Source organism: Chroicocephalus ridibundus, chromosome 3 (genome assembly GCF_963924245.1).
Source record: "Chroicocephalus ridibundus chromosome 3, bChrRid1.1, whole genome shotgun sequence".
Lineage (NCBI taxonomy): Eukaryota > Metazoa > Chordata > Aves > Charadriiformes > Laridae > Chroicocephalus > Chroicocephalus ridibundus.
The window spans coordinates 21,981,941-22,007,028 of record NC_086286.1 but is presented as its reverse complement, the minus strand read 5'-3'; the positions used below and the strand labels follow the sequence as shown (position 1 = coordinate 22,007,028).

General features: G+C 44.9%; 1 protein-coding gene across 3 annotated transcripts in view; it reads left to right on the top strand.

Annotated features, from left to right (window-relative positions):
* The window catches only part of SPRED2 (sprouty related EVH1 domain containing 2), a 66,868-nt gene that overhangs the window by 20,165 nt on the left and 21,615 nt on the right, over window positions 1-25,088 (top strand). For 2 of the 3 annotated variants that reach the window (XM_063328392.1, XM_063328391.1), the window contains exons 2-4: window positions 18,560-18,737; window positions 20,088-20,256; window positions 24,004-24,068. In XM_063328392.1, coding sequence (XP_063184462.1) covers window positions 18,560-18,737; window positions 20,088-20,256; window positions 24,004-24,068 — 412 coding nt within the window. Of the gene's footprint in view, window positions 1-8,516; window positions 8,609-18,559; window positions 18,738-20,087; window positions 20,257-24,003; window positions 24,069-25,088 lie in introns of those variants that run through there. The other variant, XM_063328393.1, reaches the window with a different exon arrangement.

Genomic DNA, 25,088 nt, shown 5'->3' with positions numbered 1-25,088 from the left:
CATTGTTTCAGCTAAACTTCATTTATTTAATTTTAAGTGCATCTGGAGGTCTCCTGTACAAGTGTTACCTAGACACCTAGAAGAGGGATGCTGCTACATCTACAGCTTGTTTTGAGACAGCCATGGATTTACACCTAGTTTTATTAGTAAGGTGAGCGTTGGCCATTAGTCAACAGAGAAGTGCCTGTTTTCTACATCCAACTCTTGTGCTGCCTTATAGTGGGATGGAGGCAATCTTTTCGGGCGCTGCATTACTAACTTTTACTTCTAGCTAATCTCAGCTTTTAAATGCATGCATTAAATACGTGCGTTTAAATATATTCCTCCTAAAACATGCATGCGTGTGTGTGGTGGATGGGGACTCAGTTCCCAAGTTCTCCATGAACTTGTTACAGCCCGAACACATCTAGGCAGGCTGAAGCAAGGATGTGGTTTCTCTGTTCTACTTCAAAATTGATGGTATGCATCATCCATGCATCTCCAAGGGAGAGTGTTGGCTTGGGATGAGTAGCTGGCTTCCCACCTTGGCTTTCTAGTTTGGATGGAGCTGTCATCATCTGACTCGTCACTGAAACAGCTGAAGCTGGGTCTGTTACGCCGCCCATAACTCAGTGCCGGTGCTGGCACCACCTCGGATTTCCATGGTATGGGCTGGGTTGCATTGATATCCACAGCGTTGGCCTGGTGGCTCCTCCAGGGCTGTCCCTCCCCACGGTGGAGGAAATATGTCTGGGGCACCTGCCTCATCATGGTGCCAGCACTAATAAAAAGGCATCCCTGGACAAAGAATTAGCTTGTGGGTCCTTCAAGGCATAACCCTTTGAATTGCCTCTTGCCCCACCTTGCAAAGTAATATTGGAAATAGCATTTGATCAGACTCAGAAAGGCGTGCGGGGGGTACTTTTTTATTTTATTTTTTTTCAGACAACTTGACAACTCATGATTTCCCATCACGGTGTGAATTGTTTAGCAAAGCTCATATTCAGCTTGCTTTTGGGCAATGCGTGCTGTATTTCTCTCCCTTAGTATGCCAAAACACTATTGCTGTTTTCTCTGAATATTAATTTCCAGCAGACAACAAGGCCTTGCAGGGCAGTCTTGGCATGTCACGGTTCTATCGCTGTCTTGTCTAGGAGCCAAAAGATCCTGCTGGAGCGCTGGGCTGTCCTCCCTTTGCATGAATGGAGCAGAGACCCATCTTCAGAGCAGGGCTCTTCCTTTCCAAAATTTCTCTTGCTCCAAGATGCTAGTGGACACAGTGTCAGAGGCAGGGAAATCCCAAGCAAGGAAGCCAGAGACTCATAACTGGATGAAACCTCATTAAGGGAAAAGAAAACCAAGTTCATATATGAGGCATCAAAGGATAAGTGCACGCCTCCTGTTGCTTTCATGTCCTTGGTAAACAGGAATTAAAACCCTAGTTAAATCTGAGTTTAAGGGGAGGGAAAAAAAATAGCCATTTTGGATTGAGATAAACACTTGTGGTTCCATTATCCACTGAACACATGTGGAGTGGTGGTAACACAGCTTGAGAGAGTGAAAAACAAGTGGGAAGTTGGGGGAGAAAAAAAATTGGGGTATATCTTCTTCTTCCCTTCTAGACATTACCTTACTAATTTATTGGGGGTGGGCAAGGTATAGCATAGATGGGGCTTTGCCCAAAGATAAAAGGTGAATGCTTTCTTCTCGCAGAGAAGCTGTGGCTGCCCCATCCCTGGAGGTGTTCAAGGCCAGGCTGGATGGGGCTTTGAGCAGCCTGGTCTGGTGGGAGGTGTCCCTGCCCATGGCAGGGGGTTGGAACTAGATGATCTTCAAGGTCCCTTCCAACTCCAACCATTCTGTGATTCTATGTTCAGCAAGAAGATAATGTCACTTTTCTTCACTATTTGTTTTTTGATGTTTTTAAGCAGTCTTGGGTTAAAAGCATGCTTAAACAGAGTGATGCGGCCTGTTAAATGGATAGGCTTGGATAAGCTGTTACAGGGTATTTTCTAAGCTCAAGCAGTTTTTTTGGTCTTGTGTGGGGCATTGGCATTCTGGTATTCCCTGATAAACGCAGATGGCTGAGATTGAAGCTTCATGAGCAGGATGAGAAGCTCCTTCACCATCTATGCTGTGCAAACGAAGGACTGTGGGAAGCTCCAGTCACCCTCCAGTATGCCACAGGACTCCAGCTGTCCCTAGGCAGATGTACCAAAACTTAGCCTTTTGGAAGGAATTGGCGTGAAAACACGAACGTGCCATACACTGAACAACTCGCCCATCAGCATGGGGATATGGTATGATCCCCAGGTGATCTCCCCTGATGGACTTCTCTGCTGTATGCCAACAAAATTGCTCTTGCCAGCGATCTATTCAGCAGGCACTGGATCGTCTAGCATTTAAAAAAGCTGCCTGTTAAAATGGAATGCAGGAAATAGAAGCCGTTAAATGCGAGTGACACTTGTGACCAGGCAAAGGAAGAGAAGCACACAACTGCTGGCAGCTTGAGGAAACTTCGCTTGTTTGTTTGTGGGTTGTTTTTTTTTTTTTTTTCTAAAGCCCTTCAGCTTTGCAAGGGAAGCGACAGCCGAGATGTAAACAGGAAAGCTGGCTGCAGGGAGAACAAAGTAAGAGGTTGGGAGATCTGCACACTTGGCCGCAGGAAGTCAAAGGTATTGGTGAGAAGTCTCTGGCTGCCGTAGGACTTCAAGAATAACATCAGAAAGCTGAATAGTAGTTAAAGGTGGATGTCCTGGTACGGGGCAGGCATGGCAAGGCTTGCAGTAATCTGTGCAGGAGGGGAAACCTGCCCCGTATCATTTCTGTTCTCTGAAAGAAGCAGACTGCGAGAATCACTATCCTAAATGAGCAATAAAATAATTCCCACGATACTAAAAATGAAAGCAGAATCTCAAGCATTAACCATCTTCCTTTAAGTCTATAAAACAGCAGCTCATTCCCGAGAGCATGGGAAAGAGCTGGACAAGGTACATCTTAAGGGCAAGATAATGTTTTACTAACGCTTACGGGAGAAGCAGCGTGATCTTGAAAATTTAAACTGGTTGGCTTAAGTCAGTCCCCAGCAAAGCCGGGGGCTGGCTGAAAGGAGGTGCAGTCACCATCAGCTGGAGTGTATGAACTTGGAGCTGGTCAACACAGTTTTACGGAAGTATTCAGTGGATTTAAATGTCTAGCTGGATAAAGGTTATCGTATCGTGGTGCTTGTCTCTTGGGCTACTGTGTCGTGCTGCCTTTGCAGGCGCTTTTAGCGTGGAGGATTGAGTCCTGGCACGAGGGCTTTGGACAGATAGCGCCGACCCTCAGAGCAGCAAAGAGTATTTGAAATCTGGAAAGGAAAAATTGGAGAAGACAAGAAAATGTATATATGTGGTCTGGGGTACACATAATTAATCTGAGAGTGCTTGCATTTGAAAAAAAAATTGTCCTGCAGAGAGGGAAAGAAGATTCACACTTTAAAAAAAATAATTATACATATCTATATATTTTTAGGGATGTTGTGGATTCTTCATCACTTGAGATCTTTTGCAGATAAACTGAAGTTAAAGCTGAAATGAAACAAAAGTTTTGATTTAGAAACAACCAGCCAAGTCAAGCTCTTCAACCTGTGTTGTGAGTGATCGGTGTTCTCAGGCGGTCGGAGGTACGAATCCATTCGTGGCATTCCAGTCTGGCCAGTCTAGGAGATACCAATACAAGAAAAATGCAAATTCAGATGCAAACCGTGGTGAGGCAGGACATCAAAAACACCTCACCTTTGAGCTAAGTATTTAAGTGTGAGAAAAGGGAAAAAACAGAGGAGGGAGGTCTTGGTTTTTTACTAGCTTTTTTTTTTTAACCAGTTTTTTTATCAAGAAAATGAAAATTTGCAGCCTGCCCTGTGATAATGGAGTCCATGTCACAGGAGTAAAGCAAAGTACAGGGTTAGATTTCCTGGAGGGTATCACAGCTGTTTGTCCAGGTATCAATTAGAAGCTACTGAGGAAGGGTTTAATTAGAAGAAAAGCACACGAGGCTTTTCTGGTGCAGAGGAGCTGTGTGCATGTCGTTTGTGTAACCTCTTTTCTGGTCATGGATGTTTATTTGGAGTCGAGTAAGACACTCTGGGCAGCTTTCCTTTGATCTGTCTGCAGGAAAATTAAATCCACATGGCCTCCACCCAGAACCTTTCTGCGTCCTGGATGGAAATACCCATCCATGCTGGGGTCGGTTTTTATTGTCATCCATATGTACAAAGGTCCATTCATCTATGAGAATGATGTGTCTGTCCAAGGCCTAAGCTTTAAAACACCCAGAAAGGAAAAATGTTTCTTGCGAGCTGCCAGTCACAGGGAGATGAGCTTTTTAAACCGGTATATAAGGAGTTGCCTTGGTTTGCACAGTTTGAAGTGGCGAAGAAATGCTGCCTTCAACTTGCCATGCTCGTTTAGCATCTCTGTGATTTATAAGTAGGTTGTGCCTTTGCTAGGACCTGGGATTGCACCATATGTAATGATCTGGTCTGGCTGGGACGATGAGCCCAGCCTGGGCAAAGCAATTGCTGCCAGGTGTTAATGGCAGGATGCTCCCACCGTGCTGGTGGCTTGCAGCTTGCTGGAGCCAACTGCAAAAAGAAAAAGGCATGGATCCTCTCTTGTTTCGGATCAGATGATGTCTACAAGAGATTCAGTACTGCAGCTTTCCTCTTTCCGTAGCTGTGCTGGAGTACTCGGGGTGCATTTGTGCCAGGGAAGTGTCCTGCTCAGTGATGCCTAACATCTGCGTGAAGTCTGTATTGAGAAATGCATAAGCAGAATTGAGCTGTGCCATGACCAGAACTGCTCCCACATGGGCTTTTATGGACTGTCTATCCCCCAGCAGAATCTTCAGCTGCTGAAGTGCTATTCAGCTGTACTTCTCATCATACCTTGCTTTTGTGCTGGCAGAACTGTACTCTAGTTTCATGGAAAATATGGAAACCGTTGTAAAGGTAGGTAGGGAGGAGCATTTCAGTGCTCCTGAATATTCAGCAGTCCCAAGCACATCATGAATGACATGAAATCATTCCTAAGGATCAACTTTTGTGCCCTTTCTCCTATTTCTCTGGCATTTTCAGCTCTTCCCTGCAATGCGAGTTGAATGAACGCTGTGTTCAAGAAAGCTCTGTGGGCAACAGGGACAGCATGAATGAAATGGGTGTCTCTGAAGTGCTGGACAAAAAGCTACGCTGATCATGTCTATGAAGTCTTTTGGGGTGGGTTGTTTGTTGTGTTTTTTTTTTTTTTAAATTAATACAAAAATGGAAAAAAGGACCCTTCTTTACCCCTCAAAAGGCAGAGTAAGCAACGTTTAGGCGATATTGCTATAGGAAATCTGAATGCTACACCTAAGGTAGCTTGCCTAGTATTCCCAGATGATGAGACATTACAAGTCTTGGAGTGTCCTATACGGACCTGGGGCTGCAGATACTCAGAAGCCAGCACTGCACCCAGATTGTGTGCTGAAACATCTTTTTGCGTGGTTCACAAGCTGTCGGGGCTTGGTCCTGTGCGCTTTGTCAATGCCGTGCTGCAGAAGTTCACCCTGCTAATGCAACTGGCATTAACGAGGTGACCGAGTTTCATTCAGTCACAAATACTCCAGCACGTCCAGTGAAACTGGGCTCCTCTTGCTCCAACCACAGTCTCGGCTCTTTGAACCGTGCCTGTAGTTGGCCGGCAGGCAGCGGAAAGCAGATCCACTGCCTTGTTGGCTCTCCCGTTTGCAGTGTTTAGATTTCCAATGGCAAAACCCTGTAGCAGCGTGCATCTCGTGGGAAGCTGGGAAAAATATTTGTGTATTAGAGCAGCCACTCACTGGTCCAAGCGAGGAAACACACAAAAGCTTTGGAGGATATTTCACTGTAGGACCAAGCTAGTTGTGGTGGGTGTGCCAAGACGATGGTGGAGAGGGCAGGCATGAAGGGGAAATAAATAAATCAGAAGTGTGGCAGCATTGCCAGCCCTGGAGCTGAGGGTTATTAGCATAGCCTTAAGTTTAAAGAACATCTGAAAAAGCGAGAACCCAACCAGTGATTCAGTTGATGCTAACAACTATCCGGTGACTTGATATCCGCTTCCCTTCGGAGAGAACCCTTGGGAGTAGGGTTTGAAGTTGACCAAATTAGGTGGTGGTGGTTCTTCTTGTCTGACGCAACAGCTTCTAAGTGTAGACAGAAAGCCAGGGCGTGACTTGCTCCAGTTGCATCCCTATGGATGGTATACACTGTAAAATGGAGAGCTTTTGTGTGTCTTGTATTTTCACGCGCAGAGTGTTTTTCACCCTGCGTGCCCCTGCTCCTGGCACACCAACAAACCGGTGATTTTGCAGAAAATACCCAAGTCGCGGCTCAGCCCAGCCCTGTGAGCTGAGAGCTGCCCTGCAACGCCATGTTCGCTTTGCAGCCTGATGGCTTTTCCATCTAAATCTGTCCTTGGATGTGTAATGCTGGGATTCTGTCTGTTAATGGTGCTGCGTGATGTCGGTGCTCAGTCCTGTGTCTCACTGTGGGCTGTACTTTGAGTTTCCAGGAGGACCAGTGGCGGGCTGGTCCATGGAGCAGTGGGAAGGCGAGAGAGCAGGGAAGCTTTGGGGAGATGTAACTGCTCAAGCTGTTGTTTCAAAAACACGATTACAACACAGCTTATTCAAAGATAGTTTTGTCTTTCACTGGGAGGCTAATTTCATTGTCCCTTGGGAGAAAGACTTTAGAAACTGGACTTGCAGCAAAAAGGGCTTTAATTTTTCTGGCTGGTGTTGCTTTGGATTTGTGTGCTGAGTTCTTGCTGGAGACAGCTGAGGACAGAGATGATGAGCACGAGTGTAAAAGCAGTGCTGCATAGGGAAGCAAGGCGGCACGTCCTGGCGCATCTGGGTAGGACAAGTTGTGGGCTGGGCATGTGCAATTAAAATTTAAAAAAAAAAAAAGCACAACTTTTTTTTTTTTAAATTAGTTGTCTCTGACCAGCTAATGATTTACCTAGTGGTTGCAAATGCACTTCTACCAAAACGGAGGACCCTTTGCCCATTAAATTAAAGACGTTTTTGTGTTGTATATTGAAATAGGGTATACGCAGCTGTCACTTGATCCCACTATAACAAACTTAAAATGCTGCCTGTTGCCTTCAGTGTGCCTTTGGACTGTAGCTTGGTTCCACTGTCCTGACAAGATCCAGCCAAGCTGTGAATAGGTGCCTGCAGCTACACCTCAGATGAGAAGCAGTGAAGAAATGCTTCTGTCCTGGAGACTTGGGATGTCTTCAGCATCCTCCGTGCAGCCTGGTGTCCATGCTCTACAACTGGGCCTCAGTGGTGTCCAGCTCAGGGTTTCCATCATCCAAGCTTGAAGCTTTCAAGAGCATGTGTGATTTCAGGTTATTATATCTGTAAATTCAGGGTGCAGTTTTCCTGAAGGATGCTTTCAGGCACCATCACCTAGGCCACTGCTCTCCATCCTGGGAAAAAGGGAATTTTTTTGCCCCAAATTGAAGTAAAAACAGTTTGGATTTGAGGAATGCAGAAGCAGCCGAGTCTGGAAACACCTCAGTTAGCTTTCTTCCCCTCTCCTGTCTAATCATCAGTGTAGATTAGTTCCAAAATCAGGTAAGCATTTTTAGAAGCTGCTTTCAGAGTTCCAATGTCACAGTTTTTATTCTTGTCGTTGGTGCCAAGGCAGTTCTTGGGCAACATCTCTGCTTTAAAAAAAAAAAGAGAGGTCATTCAGGGATGATCGTGTGACTTCTGGTGGGGACCCATGCTGGCTGAGCGAGGAGTTAAACAAAGCAGCTGTGAAAAGTTTTTGAGCAGCAAAGTGAGCTCTTGAGACCTTCTCCCTGAAATGAAACTCGTGGTTCAGGATGCTGCTGTGCTGGCACTTCTGCCCACAAAGGTATGGGTATACAAGGACATAGAGCTGGTGTCTGGTTGCAAACTGGAAATACTTAAAATCCTGTTAAAAGCTGTGATGGAGGTGGGTTCATGGGGAGGGCTGAGTGCTTACCCCCAAGCCTGATGAGCTGTTCGGACCCGACCCTTGGTCCCAGCGCTGTGTTAGCAGCTTTCGGGGAATAAAGTGCAGCCCAGGGTTGCCGGAGGAGATGACGCCCGCTTTCAACTTTGGACCTGTTTGCAGTCCTGGGTGGACGGGTGACGTTCCCACCAGTCTGGTGCAACCTCCCAGCAGCACGTTTCCTCCATCAGCCGCTGCTGAACGCCCCCGTTATTGGTTTATGGCGGTTGTATCGTAATTATTTTATTTTTTTCCCCAGCCTTATAGGCGGGGTGGGGAAGCGAGGATCTTTGCTCGGTGAGTGCCGTGAGGATGTCGGGAATGAGTAATGGTCCGGCCAGGGCTGTAATATGCAGAATACCTCTGGGATGACTCACCCGGTACAATGCAGCACATCCCTCAAGGAGACTGAATCACCAAGCCGGGAAAAGCCGCTCGCTGAATCCCTTGTGCTGGATCGCTCGGCAGCAGCCAGCTGGGACGCCGGGGCAGCCAGCGCCGGGCGGGAGGCTGGTAGTGGCAATGACAGTAGAAGGGAGCAATCGGGGTGGAAAATGTAGAGGAGATGGCATCCCCCAGCAGGTATGTGCGTGTGCTCTCGCCAAGGATAATTTCATATTTTTTACTCTTGGGGGTTTTTTTTCCCTCCGCCTGCCCCCCATCTGCCCCCACAGCCCTTCTGAATCTTCTAAATCAGCATATAATTTATCAGTGAATATGTATGACTACTTCTGTAAAACACAGGCTTTCTTTTATGATTACATTTAAAAAAATTTTTCAGAAGTAACAGTTTAACGTACACCTTCTCTGAAATACCGAGGGGGAAACAGATGAATCTGCTTCCCTTGATGTCCCTCTCCACGGATGCTTATTGGGGTTGGGGGACATTAAAGAGAGGTGGAAGGCAAACTCAATGGGCGTGCTGGTTTTGATGTAGTTTAAAATGTTGTCTTTTATTCTATTTTTTTTAAATGCATTTACCTGGCAAAAGATAAAAACCCTTTAGGTTTAGACCACAGTTATCCTGCTTAGTCCCTCCCCCCTTCTCTGATATAGATTCAGCTGGAATTGAGTCAGAGGAAAATTTTTTTTATATTTGCAAAATATTTTCTGCCCTTTGTAGTTGTATCATATGTGTCACAGAGGATGTTTACAGGGGGATAAATATAGTTGCATTCTGCGCTCATCAAAATGGAGGAGAGTGGGGGAAAATGTGAATTGCTTAGGGTGAGCAGTTCTGGGGTTTTTTTCCTTGTCTTTGTAAACTGTGATTTTTTTTCAGAAATTGCTATGTATATGTGTGCATACATAATTATTTTCATGTGCCGGACTATCATTGATTCTGTAGCTGAAGATGAGTACCCCTTGCTTTATTTTCACTGGCGCTGTAGTAGGGCTGCGTTAGGACAGGCAGCACTTGATCTGCAAAACGTGATGTTATATGGCGGTGATGGGATACCTTGTCTGGGCAGCGTGTTTGGTGGCATCACAGCCGTCTATGGCGTGACAGCAAAAACTCGTTGGGTGGGGGAGAGGGTCACGTGGAGATAGCATCATCTTGTGAATTGAATAGATTTCTCCGTTATGTTCCTCTGTAATTTTTGGCAAGTGATATCAAATTCTAGTTTCCCTTTTACAGGATAAGGAGGGCGATAAAACTTATAAAGCTGGAATGCAGTCGCTGTGCTTGTTTTCTTATTTTTGCTAAGTATTACCATTCATTAGCTAACATAGGATAACAGTGTGGTTTTGGTCAGTATATGTTGGGAAAAAGTTAGGGTGGAACTTGGTTGTGACTTCTTTCAGGGGAGGGGGGAAAAAAAGAAACAATTCAGGATGCAGATCTCACGCAACTACCTGTTTGGCTGGCTAAGCTTTTATGCGATTTTTTGCTTATCTTGCATGTGATGTAAAACAAATACCATCTGTCATGCAATAGCAACTTCCTTTCTCATTACAGTAAATGATAGTACTAATTAGCTTTCCTTGAAATCTGTTAATATTTTGTACCCTTGCACAAGAATAGGAGGACTTGAGTGTGCAGCTCTTGGCTGTGCTGCATGCCGGCTTCGTGAGGATAAATTGTTTAAATGCATTATCTTATTAAACTGATTTTTTTTTGTTTATTTTGCTGCTCCTTACAGCTTTCCCAGACATACTGACATGTGCAGCTATGACGATTTATTGCTGAATTGATCCATTAAACAATTTTGGAGAAAATTTTTTTTGTGTTGTTGTTTTTTAAATAAACAGCAAACCTGTAATTTGTGATCACTGACAAAGCAGCCACTGTGCAAAGCTGTGAGGAGGCTGGTCCAGAGGTAATTCACTTCTCCAGTGAGAAGGAGGTTCACTGTGATATTTTTGAAGAGGTTTCATTAAATGGTTGCTCATTAAAAGTTCTGTTGTTAGCATGCGTCCCAGTGGTGTCATGGCTGTCTTTCAGAAAAAAGATAATTTTGGAGGTGTTTTTCCTAACATCTTTTGTCATGGGTTTTGATAGTTCTAACACAGTTTCAACAGTATATTACACAGGTGCTTTAATATGACTGTGAATAGTAAATAAATCTGCCCCTTATGCAGTTAGACTTTCATTTTAATTCAATATTTTTTGTGTAGTAAGCTAATTTCTGGGGATAGCCCTTAAAATCCATGTGCTTGAGCTGTGTCAGTGGATGTCTCCTTGCCCGTCAGCGTGTTTGCAGGCCTGCTTTTTTCCCTAAAAAGGTGCTTGCTGGTGTGTTTGGGGTTTTGCCCACACGTACGATGCTTTGTGGGGATGGCCGAGCAAGCCTGGTGCAGGAGGAGAGGTTATGCCAGCCGAAAAAAACAGGTTTAGCCCGTGGAGGGCTAAACCACCCAAACCTACCGCTGTGCGAATAGCAGTCGCGTTACCCTGCCTGCGCCAAACCCCTGCTCCGTAAGCAGTGAGGGCCGAGGGACCCGTCGGCAGCAGAACATCGCTCTCATCCCCTGGTTTGGTGCATCCAAATGTAAAAATGTGCTGCGGGAGTTATTCTCAGGGCAGAAGTTGATGCTTTTGCGTGTGTCACTTAAAAAAATTAATATGTGTGTGTATATATCTATATATGAAGTATATATAATATAAGAAAATGTTAATGTATTTTTTTCACATATATATAAAAAAATCAATTTTCCATGTAGATCCTGAAAGGATCTGAAATTATTATGGGATTATGAAATCCCATTTGAGCAAGTTAGGATAAAGCTGTTTGTCGTAAACTCAATAAAATCAGTCTTAAGTCATAGAATCACAGAGTGGTTTGAGTTGGAAGGAACCTTGAAGATCACCCAGTTCCACCCCCCTGCCCTGGGCAGGGACACCTCCCACCAGACCAGGCTGCTCAAAGCCCCATCCAGCCTGGCCTTGAACACCTCCAGGGATGGGGCAGCCACAGCTGCTCTGGGCAACCTGGGCCAGTGTCTCACCACCCTCACAGTAAGGAATTTCTTCCTAATATCTAATCTAAATCTCCCCTCTTTCAGTTTAAATATTTAGAAACACTTCAGTGAAAGGGTCCTTTGTTCATCGTGGCCTCAGTGTTTAAGGGAGATGTGGAGGCAGGTGGCTGGATTGTTGCAGGTGTCTTGGTTATTTGAGAAGTCCTTTTCCTTCTGTGAAAAAAACCAAAACTGCTGTTATTCTTTCTTTGGGAGGGTTTTTGGATGGGCTGTATCACTGGAAGCCAACCCAAGCCTGCTGGGCACTGGCCATGGAAGATCTGGCCCCTCTTTGGGGCTGCTGTAGAGCCAGAAAGGTGTCAAGGAACGTAAAATAAAATCAAAGTGTACTCCTTTTGGTTTGCCCCAGCCTCCTGGAACTGTGCTGCTTGCGTGAGGCCATGTATCATCTAAGAAGACAAACTTTTGAGGGTTGAAGTCACTTGAGCCTTTGAGCATCTCTGCCACATCCAGATCCCTCCCAGTTCCTCAGGGTGATCACCCTGCTGCAGCTAACAGTGTTCTTAGAATTAATATAGTATTTTTTTCTTTTTTTTTTTATGAAATTGTTAGTGTACAAGCTGAATACATGCTGCTGAATGCAGTTCAGCAGCCAGGTGTGAATTTAGGAGTTGGAAGAGAAAACTCCTTTCCATTCAGAAATGCTAATAGCCAACAACGGTTTCTCGTCTTGTTGAAAGAGAGCGAAATGTCCCAAAACTGAGCTTGTAAGGTTAATATTGTTTTTACAGTGAAGTGGCACAGGACAGACGTCCTGCAGGACTTGGCCAGCATCGCTGGAGCGAGGCGAGTGGAGATTCAACTGTCTTTTGTTTATTCTGACCAGGTGGAACCCAGAATTTCCCAGAACACCTTTTTATGAAAGACAGCAAAACACCATTTGCAAATTTGCTATACTAGAGATGTGTTACGGATATGGTGGTTCTGTGTTCCTGGGGTGATGCAGAGGTGAGGGCAAGGGAAACTTTTGGGAGGTTTTCCATAGTTTTCTACAGGCTCCATTTTAACGTTGGGTCTGACCAGAGTAGTGCAGGTGGCTTTTTTTTTTTTTCTTGCTGGTATTTAATGAAAAACTTCAAACCTGCTGGAAATCTAAATGGTATCGAAATATCAACTTTATTTTGTTGTGGCTCTGCGCACTCAGAAGTTTTCTTTCTAAGAAAGTGATAAGTTAGGGTTTTGAAGAAGAAAACGCTGGTTGTAACCTGTGGGTTTCTCACCCTTGCTAGAAGGTTCATAAACCGAGCATCAGATCAAGAAAGCGGGACTCCAGAAACAGCAGTTTTTCATGACTTCCATTAAAATGCCGCGGCTTTCCGACTGCGGGATGAACTCCAGAGAGGATCCTTGCAGTATCGTTCCCAGCAAGCACCTGGGCAGGACGGGGTGGCTTTAACTCCAGCTGTCGGAATTGCTGGGGCAGGGACAGAGGGCAAAATAAGCGTGCCGTGAAATACATCCAGCTCAGCCAAAGACAGGTTATGCCCCTGTAGCTGTAAAGTTAAATTTGCATGGATCCAAAGAGTTTAAGTTGTGTTTAAGCAACCGCTGTCTGTGGTTCAGTTCAGCTGAACGGCGCGACCTCTTCCCACCGATGCATTAGCAGCCTCCTGCTGTCATTTTGGCTCTTCCCTGAAATCTGGGAATGTTGGTGCGTTCAAGACAGCAGTCCGTATTTTTGAAGCCCATTCCATGCGATTACCTTTCTGTCAGAGACCCGAATCTCTCCTGGCCTTATAAGCTGCAAAGTCGAGAAGGGAGAGGAATACTGAAGTGCCGTATGGCTGCATTAGCGTGAAAGTTTAAGTTTATATTTTGGTCAACTAGCCTGGCTAGAGGGAAAAATATTCTTGAATTATGGAGGGTGCCCAGGAAGTGTTTTAGATGCTAAATGTGACTCAAAGGAAAGTAGTAAATGTGGTGGGCTGGACTACTTTTCCCACCCCCCTTGGGATTTTTAGACATCTCAGATGGAATTTGCAGTTGCTGCGTTTGAAGCAAAGTGGAAAAGAAGAGTGGCTGGTGGAAGGGAGCTGCATACTTCAACCCTCCTTTTACAAAGACACTGGCAAAATCAAAGCCTTAACTAACAAAGGAATTATTTGCCGTGTAGTCCTGGATGCGTGATTGCAGCCATAAGCCCACGCCGGGCGTACGACAAGGTTCCAGGGCTTTGTCCCTCGTTGGTTTTGCAGCCATGTCATTGCTGTAAGCCATGCGGCTGCTGTCGGAGAGCGTTGGATGGTGTTGGCCGCATTTCACAATGCGGTTCATGTGTGCTGGAGGAAAGCACTTATCTGTCCCCCTTAAATGTCACCTGTAAAAGGTGACTTTTAGCTTTGTAAAAGTGAGGCTATAGGTAATGCAACCGTGGTTCAGTTATCGCAAAGGTAATCATTCAGTCACTTGTTTAGGAAAAATCTCAATATCCTTCAGAATAGCAATTACACACATGCATTCTTCTTGTTAATTTTTATATATGTGTGTATATATATATGTATGCACACCCACGAGCTATAATTTTTAAAGCTCTTTTCCTTCCAGTAAAAACAGCACGTGGTTTTCTGCGCTACCTTTACTCCCCACATTCATTATGGTTTTTCGCTCTGGGTGGGGCGGGCTCACAACCTGGAGCAGCCCTGGAACACGCTGGCCGGCTGCCACGCAGCTGGGTAATCCCTGCAGATACTTTCTTCCCAAGCTTTTAAGGCTGTTGAAGACAAATTTGTAGGGTTAAGATAGCAAAGTGTTCCATTTAAGAGCATAATTAAGGATAGTTTGCATGAAACGCAGAGCACGTAGGCCATAAACCCGACAATTAGAGCGGTCTTAAAGTTTAAGAAGCAAATAAAAATGAGGGGAGCTAAGGCTACTGCGGGGTTTTTTTTAGCTGTTTCATTTTTAACTATATGAAAGTCTCACGTTATCTAATCTCAGCAGCAGTCGGTATCTCATTAATGGGAACGGCCCAAATATTTTCATGTACCTGTTTCTCCTGGAACAGTTGAATTGCACAGTTACCATGATAAACGTGCAGGGGGCTGACTTGAACGTGGTTGTTTCGCTCCCGAAACCGCAGTACACCAGAGCAGTGACAGGCCTATGGGATTTGCAGATCGCTCCTTCTCACCGGAGGATTTTGAGCGCTTGCAACCAGCCAGAGCCCCGGTGCAGTCACGTAAAATTAAATAGCAAAGAAAATAAACAGCTTTTACGCTAAGGAAGCAAGGTCCTTATATGGACCTGAAATATTTGAATACCTCCCAAGTATTTATCAACACTGGCATGAGGGAAAGAAGCATTGCCTATTCTAGGCTTGTGTATGGAAACAGCAGGGAGGATTTTAACATAGAAAACGGGAAGGAAGTGGTGCATAGCCTTGAAAATTCGACGTGCAGCTTCTGAGTCCTAGTCCAGTGAGTAAACCAAGCTGTCGAGCCCTAAGAAGCATTAACCACCTTCTTTTTTCTTTCTTTTTCCCAAATCCCCCAGCGTAGGTTGCATGTGGCTCCTGGGTGGGAGTGGGGACAGGGCTCTCCAGGGAGTGCAACGTCACTGGTGACTTTTGGTCGTGCAGGAAAGTGTGCCAAGGGATTACATTAACGGAGCCAAAGCTCTGCGTACCTTGCCAAAGGTGAACCCTTCTGCTGGACAAGGTCCTTTCCTAATAGGGGAGCAGAGGTCTTCTTCCCGTGGTAGGGGAGCTGGAAACTAGCTTTTCTGGCTTGATATACTTCAGGAGGTAGCTCTTCAGGCTGGGAGAAATGCACTTTATATCATGTTCTCCTGGGTATTTGGGGCTGACAGACAAATGCAGTGAGTAATGAGGAAAGGAGTAAAATTTTAACATCTTGCACTTTGTGCTCAGGTTCCTTTAAGTTCGTCCTCCACCACATATTATTGAAAAGCAAGCAAATTATTTGCCACCGTCAATCCATCCACTTTGCATTAAAACAAATGACCAGATTGCTCTGTTTGGGTCAAAAAACTGCTATTCCAGCTTGTTTCCCCACGCCTTTGCCCCCCAGTCCCCAACCCTCGTGCATCACAGTAGCATCTTGGACGTAGGTGGATGCTAACTGCCAAGCCCTGGTCCAAATCCTCTCCATCTTCTCGCCCATCTCCAAGGCCCTGAACTGGGTGCATGAAGCATCCCTGGGTGAGGATGCTGACTTCCAAAAAATGCCACTCAAAAGTAGAACCAGCAGTTTTGAGTTAACGAAGCAAGTGTCTTTTCCCCTAGTAAGCGTCACATCTAGTCCCAGAGCTGTTGGGCACGTGGGTGAAATCGGTGGCCTTGGTGGCAGAGGTTATAAGAGCCATAGGTCATGGTATCGCTATGGATATGAAGATGAAAACCGTATGGCTCTGTGCCCCACCAGATTGTGATTATAATGGGCGGGAATAGTAGTTGAGGGACCTAAATTTAATGTGTAGGCATCCACCAGTTTTCAAACGTAATTACGACCCTAGAGAAATCGCCAAGAGGTGATGGAAACATAGAAATAATTGGTAGAAATCACCAAGTATTGAGCAGCTGCTGCTTTCTTAATTTTCCTTTAAGTGGACGATTCCTGCAGCAAAGTAACTGAAAAAAATGTTACTTTTGGGACAGACGAAGGCTTCGGCTGCTGCCGTAAAAGTGAATGGTAAATCCCGGAGGAAGCTGTATTGCCAGGGGCAATTTGTAAGTGTGGAAGGAGAAGCAGCAATTTGTGTGGATGACATTCACAGGAGGATGGGAAGGAAAGTTGTATTGAGCGGCTCTGACTTCGGAAGAGAGCTTGAAATTTATTGGGAGTTTCCCAGAAGTGAGAAGAGTTAAAAATAAGTCCAGAAAGGATCTTTGGGGAACAGGAGAACTATATAGAAATGTGTAGTTGGCTTTCTTTTTTCTTTATCCATATTGCTATCTTTATCTTATTGCTAATCTTTGTAGACCATATGGGAAAGGTATAGAGAAGAAAACAAAAATTGTCTCGGATGTAAGCAGCTCAGTTTTTGCACAGTAGGAAATTAGCTGAAGCATGCTGCTTAATCCTGAGTATCAGGAAGCCAAGAGATTAAAGTTGCCGCTGGTAAAACCTAGAAATGGGGTTTCATTAGAAAACAAAAAAGTAACTGGATTTGCTCATAGATGTACTTGCTCTGTTTCCTGTACCAGGATGCTGCTTTAAGAACTCAAGAACAAAAATATTCTTAAAAATGTTGTTTCTGGGTTCTGTGGACACCTTGCGTGTGTCAGCTGTGGTACAGGACGTGTATCTGAGAACGCTGAAAAGCTTTTTATCAGCCAGTGCAAGGTCCTCAGAGCAACAGGGGATGAACCTTAAGCATCTTTGCACTGCCTTCATCCTGTAGGTCCGGTGGGAAAGTTTGTGTTTCTGTAAAATAAAGCCAGTGAAGGGAAAATTGCAGCGTTTGTTTTGTGCAGGAGGGATTAGCTGGTCCCAGGCGCCTCTGCCCAGAAGATGTTTCCTGCCTCTCTTGACCTATCCTCAAAACTTCTTTCAAGTAGGATCTGTGAGGCTGCTTGCTTAGGTATTAAATAAAATCTGATCGTATTAGAGAAAGCGGAACTCAGACTTCAAATATTAGCACTCGGATTATTAAAGTGATGCAAAAATAATGTCAGGAAACAAGAGCCTGTTTTACCTGGTGCAGGATGAGGACAGCTACTGCTGCTTGTGATTTTTGGATAGAAAGGTCCTGTTCTCTTTCCCTAAAGGATTATACCTGTAGTTGTGAAAGGCCTCCTCTTGGAGCTCTCTACAGGTTGAGCTTTCTTCTGGTGAGCTCACCTGGTGGCCTGCAGATGGATAATTCCTGGGCAATTTTCTTTGCACATCCTTTTTCTTAGCACCGTTGATGTTCCTGGTTTTGCCCAGCCTTGAGTGCCCTGCAGCACCTTTGCAGGCACTGGTGGGTGTCTCGGCAGCTCTGCAGCCGGCATTGCTGTGGTTGTGCATGGTTGACATCTAACCATGCTGTGGTGACCTCCCTGTGAGGGTGTCACAGCCATTGGTGCTGCTCCTGAGCAGTTACTGGGTTAATTGCTGTCTAATGCATGACAAGTTACACCGAGCCGGGACTCAGCAGCTGTGTGAGGATGGAAAAGCTAATTTTGGTATTTCCCAGAAGCTCTGGGGTGGGGACAGCCCATTTTAGCTTGCTTGTCCCATGCTTTTGCTCACGTCTTGTAGTAGCCTTTCTGCTCCCAAATGATCCCCTGCCTGGTGCTGTCCCCAGCAGATGCTGGAGGAGATGCTCTGTGGAAAGGGTATGGGAGGAGGCCTGGGGAAACAGTGCCTCCTGCTGTGGGGGCTCTTTTGACCCCTTGTGATGGGCACCTGAATTATTCCCATGTATCTCAGGTGCTTCTAGAATAGCTTCTTGTGAGGTTATGACATGCCACCTTTGAAAGCCCCTTGAAAGGCTTGTGGAGCTGTTTTAGCGATGTGGAGTCATCCTGATGACCTGAGATGAGATGATTCCCATCTCCTTTCTTCTGAGGTACCAGTTGGAGCCACATTTGTGGGTTTTTTTTTCCCATAAGGCTGTCCCAGTTGTGGACTGATTTGAGTGTCATCTTCCAAAGCCCACTTCACTAATTTGATCACAAACACCTTAAAACACTTTGTTCATGGCTTATTTGAGCTCCACAGGTTCTTCCAATGCTTTGGAAACCTCATGCCCCAATACATTCTCTATGGGTGGTCGTACTGGGGTGCTGCGTGGCTACCCGGCTCTCTTGGTCCCTGTCTCCAACCGCATGAGGGAAAAAGGAGTCTGGGACTATGGGTTGTTTGGTCTGTGTGTTGGTACTTGGAAAGTGTCCAAAGTGTTGGACACTTGATGGGTGTCTTTCCTATGGTGGCTTGAGTGGTTAAGATCATTCATCGTGGAGGTGGACTTCCATCCTGGGCAGAAACTGTGTGTTGGGACTGGAACCAGTGCTGCCTAAATATCTCCCTCAAGAAAAACAGCCTGGCAAGATGGTGTGATGCTCACAGAAGGTTTTGTTTTGTTTTTGTTTTGTTACCATTGCAGTGACAGCTATATTGTACGAGTCAAAGCTGTGGTTATGACCCGAGATGACTCCAGTGGGGGATGGTTGCCACAAGAAGGAGGCGGTCTCAGTAGAGTTGGCGTCTGCAAGGTCACGTACCCGGAGGGCAATGGAAGAAGTGGATTTCTAATCCATGGTGAAAGGCAGAAAGACAAACTGGTAATAGAACCTAATTCAACTTTTGTCTGTTCTTATAATGAGAATTATCCCAAATCTATTGCTATTGTATTCTTGTGCAAGTTTTTTTTTAAACGTAAAAAACAGGCATGCGCAAATAGTACCAGATTGGACAAAAAACCCCGTCCTCATCTAGAATTACCATCTTTTGCTATCTAGGTTGTCGTGCTGCCACCTGGACGGAGCAGGTAAATTTTCGACATCCATGTGCAAAGACATCCTTTGATTAAAAAAGGGCCTGGGTTTTTTGGTTTTGTTTTTTTTCTAAAACCTAGCAGAGGTACGTGAGAAGTGAATTGAAGTGTAAAGAGCCCATGAAGCCAGTCACATTGCACTGAGTAATGCAGTGCAAACCTTTAAAACAGCCATGAATTATTCATGCTGCGTGCCGTTCAAGGTTTGAACAAGCAGAGTGAGACTATGAAGACAAGTTGACTCTTATGAATTGACGCGCTGGGTTTCTCCTGGTAGCTGTTCATCTAAAAAGGAGCTCACTTCTTTCCCCGCACGAATCAAATTAATAAAGCCTCTTCCCTATTTCCAGGGTCCGTTTTAGATGTTATAGTTTATTATCTCCTTTCTATATATTTCATTCTTCTGAAATTTGTTCCTATGAAGAGATGGGCTAGCTTAAAAATACGCTCACTGCACAGGCTCTGTGAACTCAGCATTTGGGCAAAAAAATATGCATTATTTCAGGCAGAAATTATCTTGCTTTCAAAAAGGCTGGTGTTTTAAAGCCGTTTCAGTACAGTTTGTCTTGCAATACTATTTTGCTTAGGATACCTTTTTTTTGACGCTATTTTGGAGCCATGCTTATGGTTTTGGGGGACGAGGTAATGCTTACAAGCCATTCCTGTTCTCCCTGAGCATCTCCCTAGAGATGGTTTTTGGCACAGCAAAGCTTGAGACGAGTGCCTGGCTGGGGATGAGGGAGGGGAAAAAAGGTGAGGGGAGTGTTACAGCACCTCCTAAATCTGCTCGTGAATAAAATTTGTGTTGAGCGAAATTGTTGAGGGAAGAGGTTCTCCCTCCAGCTGAGCCTCAGCTTGCTGTAACCTGTGCCACCCTGTTTCGGGTTGGGGTCCGAAATAGGCTCCTGGGGTAGAGAGGAAGCACCTACTCAAAGCACAAGCAAAAGATGAATGTGCGATGGTTACGAGAACAATGACAGTGTCTGGTGTTTATTAGTCATCGTTTGGTAGGAAAGGATGTTCCCCTGCGCGAGGCATGACTTGGCTTGCTTTTGGGTCCGGGCCGAGACGGTGCGGGTTGTGTCCTTGGGGTGGGAAAAGTGACTTTGCTCTTCTCTTTGGGTTCGTGCCCTCCCAGGTGGTGCTGGAGTGCTTTGTGAAGAAGGACCTGGTGTACACGAAGGCGAACCCCACCTTCCACCACTGGAAAGTTGACAACAGAAAGTTCGGGCTCACTTTTCAAAGCCCCGCCGACGCTCGAGCCTTCGATAGAGGAGTGAGGAAAGCCATCGAGGACCTCATTGAAGGTACCTGCATTGAAGCAGCATCTGCTTCCACCTTTTGACGAATGGGGAAGGGGGTTTGAAGCCTGAAGGTGGGACAAGGAGTGGATTTAAAATCAGTTCTTAGACTTGGATATCTCTTGTGCTTGTGTCCGAGTGCAGCCAGGCACTTTACCCTGCTCTGAGCAAACCCCAGCTTACTTTTAGAACCGGAGTTTTCTCATCCCTTAAGGAGAGAAGGGATTTCAGTCCAAGTATTTTCCAATCCTATCTGGCCTGGTCTGTCCAGATTTCCCCCCCTTAATTATCATCCAGTCTGTTATTACTGATTTTTTGATAGGCTTGGGTTTCACGCTAGCAATGGCAACTCAGGCAGCCCAGGCTCTTCTTTATATGCAGCCAAATCTCATTTTACTGAGTCTTTGTTAAATCATGGTATGAATTCCTGCCTGGAGTTAAATAAAACTTTGGTTTGTTTTTGGTTTTTTTTGCAGTAATTAGTTTTGTCTGCATCCTCTTAGTTGAATGGTAGTTCTTGAAGACTTTGTTGTGTTTTGTGTTTTTTTTTTTTTTTAAATTCTGTAAAAAATGCGTTTGAATTGCCTGTGCTTTGAAGTTGTCATAAATTTTTCCTTTTCCCATTTCATTACAATCAGGCAATTATAATACAGCTATAATTCAATAGTGCTTTATTTTAATGAAATTTAATTCTTCATGGGTTTTCGCTTGATTTTTTTTTTTTTAACCATGCCACTTAATGTTGGGACTTAGTGGTCCAAAGCCTTTTTTTATTCTCACCTGATGTGTTCAGGATATTTTTATATTTAGATGGTGTTATTTTTTGAGGATACTAGCTCAAATAATACATACAGACACGTATTCTTTTGGAGTACATCAGCTACATAAGACGTCTTAACATTCTGGATGCCCTGTCCTTGCTTTAACATGGAAATGGTAGGTACTGGGAGGGAATTAGTCCCCTGGAGCTCTTTCTTGATCAATACCTTGTCTATTAGAGGAAGAATCTTCTCAACTAGTTATTAATTTGCTTTTTCACGTGCCATTAACATGAAAAAGTTACAGGTAGGCCTTCTGCTTTCTTCTTGCTTGCTGAAACTGGGAAGCATTTTGAGTCGTAACAGTGATGTTTTATGTAAGTGGCACGCGATTGTGCAAAGTTTGAAGGAGATGCTAACTAGTCTGTATTGAGTAGTGCTTTGGAGATCCTGGTACGTGGCAACTCCTGTTCTGCTCTTTCTGATCCATTTTCCAGTGGAGGTATTTAAAAAAGAAGTTCTGCTATATCTCAGATACTTCAAAATCAGCAAATCTATATTTATCCCTTTAACAGCACAGACAGATCCTCATGAATGTGTTCCTCCTTAACTTCCAAATAAGGCTTTCTGAATGAAAAACAATAACCAGCTTGTGCACACAGAGCATTAGGCAGAGGTTTTCATTTATTGTGCATTTTTTGTTCATGTAGTTGATTAAATTTAGCAGGTAATTTGAAGCACGACAAACCATGTCCATTTGAAACTCCACTTCATGAAATCACTGCTTTATTAGAATCGTTGTTATTAATATTTAACCAATAGCTTGTTCCCTGTAACATCAGAAGTATAGAAGTTTTGTGCACAAGTACAGGAATCCTGTGCGGCTCTGTAGAAAGTCTGGATTTTTTACTTTTAAAGCTAATGTGGCAAATGTTACTTAGTGTTTTAAGTGGGCTTTCACACTTAGCTCTGTACATCTTCATGATGATGCAACCGAGAGCAGCCAAGGCTGGTGCGGATAGCATTATATAAGGCACATGATTTTTAAAAAATTCCAGAATGAAGGTGGTACAAACAGCTCAAGTATTTTAGTTAGGGATGTGGTGTGGCCCCAATTCAGTGTAACAGTGGGTTTACATTAAAAAAAAGAAAGCCTTTGACTTGGGGATTTTCCCCCCACAGGACATTTTGCTGCACCCACCGACCTTGGCAGCCTCAGGTGAACCCAGCTGGGAAAGGGATCTGGGACCCTTGGCCGGGGATGAGAGAGAGAAATCTGGCCACCCCTGGCCAGGTTTAACTCTATCTGGGCTTTAGCTTTCCTAACCTGATCCCTGGCTGCTTGGACAGTTTCTCTATAATCCTCCCAGGCACCTCCTTTTAGCTACAGCATGAACTTCACTGCCAAGTCCAGTGATGGCGTGTGCTGCCCTCACTGCCCTTCTGCGATGTGGGTGCTGACCAGGCTCCTCGAGCAGCTCCAGAGGGCACACCCGTGGGGTGACGGAGGAGGTTGGAGAAAGGCCGTGGGTTTTTTTCATGTGATTTCCCACTTTTCCAGATGTTTGCCATGCAGTTAATGAGAACTGCACCCTAGTATTTTGCTCTTGGTACTTAGACATTTCAGCTCTTTTCAAATACTTTGCTTATGTGGGGCAAGGTGGTTCTCTGAGAAGCAACAGATGACAGAGAAGACTTACAATATATAACAACTTCTGAAATTAGAAGGAAAAAAAAAAGCCAATCTAACTCTTCATTAGAATCATAGAATGGTTTGGGTTGGAAGGGACCTTAAAGATCATCTGGTTCCAACCCCCTGCCCTGGGCAGGGACACCTCCCACCAGACCAGGCTGCTCAAAGCCCCATCCAGCCTGGCCTTGAACACCTCCAGGGATGGGGCAGCCACAGCTTCTCTGGGCAACCTGGGCCAGTGTCTCACCGCCCTCATAGTGCCTTAGCAGAGTTTCCAGGAAGATCTGCTCCATGATCTTGCCAGGCACAGAGGTGAGACTGACCAGCCTGTAGTTCCCCGTGTCTTCCTTTTTTCCCTTTTTAAAAATGCGGGTCGTTTCCCCTTTTCCAGTCAGTGGGAACTTCACCAGACTGCCACGACTTCTCAGATATGATGGATAGTGGCTTGGCAGCTTCATCCACCAGTTCCCTCAGGACCCATGAGTGAATCCCATCAGGTCCCATGGAGTTGTACACCTTCAGGTTCCTCAGATGGTCGTGAACCTGGTCTTCCCCTAGAGTGGGTGATACCTCATTCCCCCAGTCCCTGCCTTTGCCTTCTGTGACTTGGACAGTGCGGTTAGAGCCCTTACCAGTTAAGACTGAGACAAAAAAGTCATCGAGTACCTCAGCTTTCTCCTTGTCCCAGGTAACCCGGTCTTCTCTTTCCTTATGGAGTGGCCCTACATTTTCCCTAGTCTTCCTTTTGTCACTGACATACCTATAGAAGGCCCTTGAGACCCCTGGCCAGATTTAACTCTATCTGGGCTTTAGGTTTCCTAATCTGATCCCTGGCTGCTCGGACAATTTCTCTGTAATCCTCCCAGGCATTGTCAAAGTGAGACTTATTTTTTTTAAATAAAAAGTCCTTTTCCCCCCAGGTTTAGGGAATAGGTGAAGAATAACTCATATATGGTTTCTTGACAGCTGAGGATCTGGTCTCGAGCACTGATATAGTACATAGCCTTACCATTCTTCAGAAATGAAAGTCTTCTGTAATTAGAAGTGTTAACTGTTATTTTTAACGTAGTTAATTAGCATTGGCAGCCGCGCAGTTGCATGTCAAGAAACACTTTCGGATTTTACCTTTCCAGTCCAGCTACCAGTAAATGGGTTTTTCTTCCTTAATTTGAGCCACTCTTTTACACATCTACAACATACAAGGTTGTGAGAATCCAAATGTTTACCAGCCTAATAAAAAAAATGGCTGCACAGGGGTGCCATGTGTTTAAAAAGCTGCTGTTTGGTTGTTTTTTTTCCTAGGGTCTACAACTTCCTCGTCAACACTTCACAACGAGGCCGAGGTTGGCGATGATGATGTCTTCACAGTAAGTACATCTCACCCGAGGTTGTTGTCTTTTATACTCCAGTTTACACGGTCAGGTTGGAAAGGGTTTTTCTTTTTATGCCTCAGGGTTGGCTTCCAGCCATCATCGTGTTTGGCCAGTGGGTGTTTTATTTGATGGAAGTATATCCTCTACAGAAGGTAAAGCCTTGGCTTTCTGTTGGCCTCCCATCATCACGTGAAAAGCGTGGCAGAGCAGATGTTGTCAGAGCTAGAAGAGGGTGAATAATAACTCTCAAATTTCCTGTGGCTTGGTCTGAGTGGTGCACACGCCTCTTAATACCTCTCTCTCTCTTTGAGAAGCTTCCCACAAACTCAAGTAGGTGGCTGCTACTCAGGTGCATACTGAAGGAAATAAGATTTTGAATTGCAATTGTTAACAAAAGCCAACTTTACAAGTGTTTCACCTGTGTGTGAAACGTAGAAAGTTCAAACAAGTTTTTCATCTGGAGGAAGGCACTGTAGCATGCCATCTACCTAACCAGTGGTGACTTAAATAGGGGTGAGTTGTTTGTATTTAATTTGTGGTAATGTCTAAAATGCGTTTCAGAGCTTTTCTGAAGCAGAAGCAGCCTGCAGTCCCTGCTACACATGCACACTTTAAAAGGAAAAAAAAAAATAATTATGTCAGACCAAATTGTGATCTGATCACAGATATTCCACGGACTGAAAACAAGACACTCACAACTAATACTTTGTCTTAGTAAATTAATTTGCGTGGCTCCGATCGCAATCCCCTGCGCACACGTGTACATGGATTAGTTATATTATAAATGCTCTCCTTGTCCCGTGGTGCAGGTGGGGACTGGACGGCAGGAGGGTGGAAGCTGGGACATCTTCAGTGCAGCAGCATCAGGAAGCTCAACTAAAGTTATCTTTGGGATGCTTCCCTGCATCTTTAGGGTGAATGAGGGAACACTGAGGACCAGCATCAAGCTGTTTGAAAACATGCGCCGGGAAGCACCTGAAGCCGAAAGGTGTTTTTGAGGGTGCTGTTTCACCG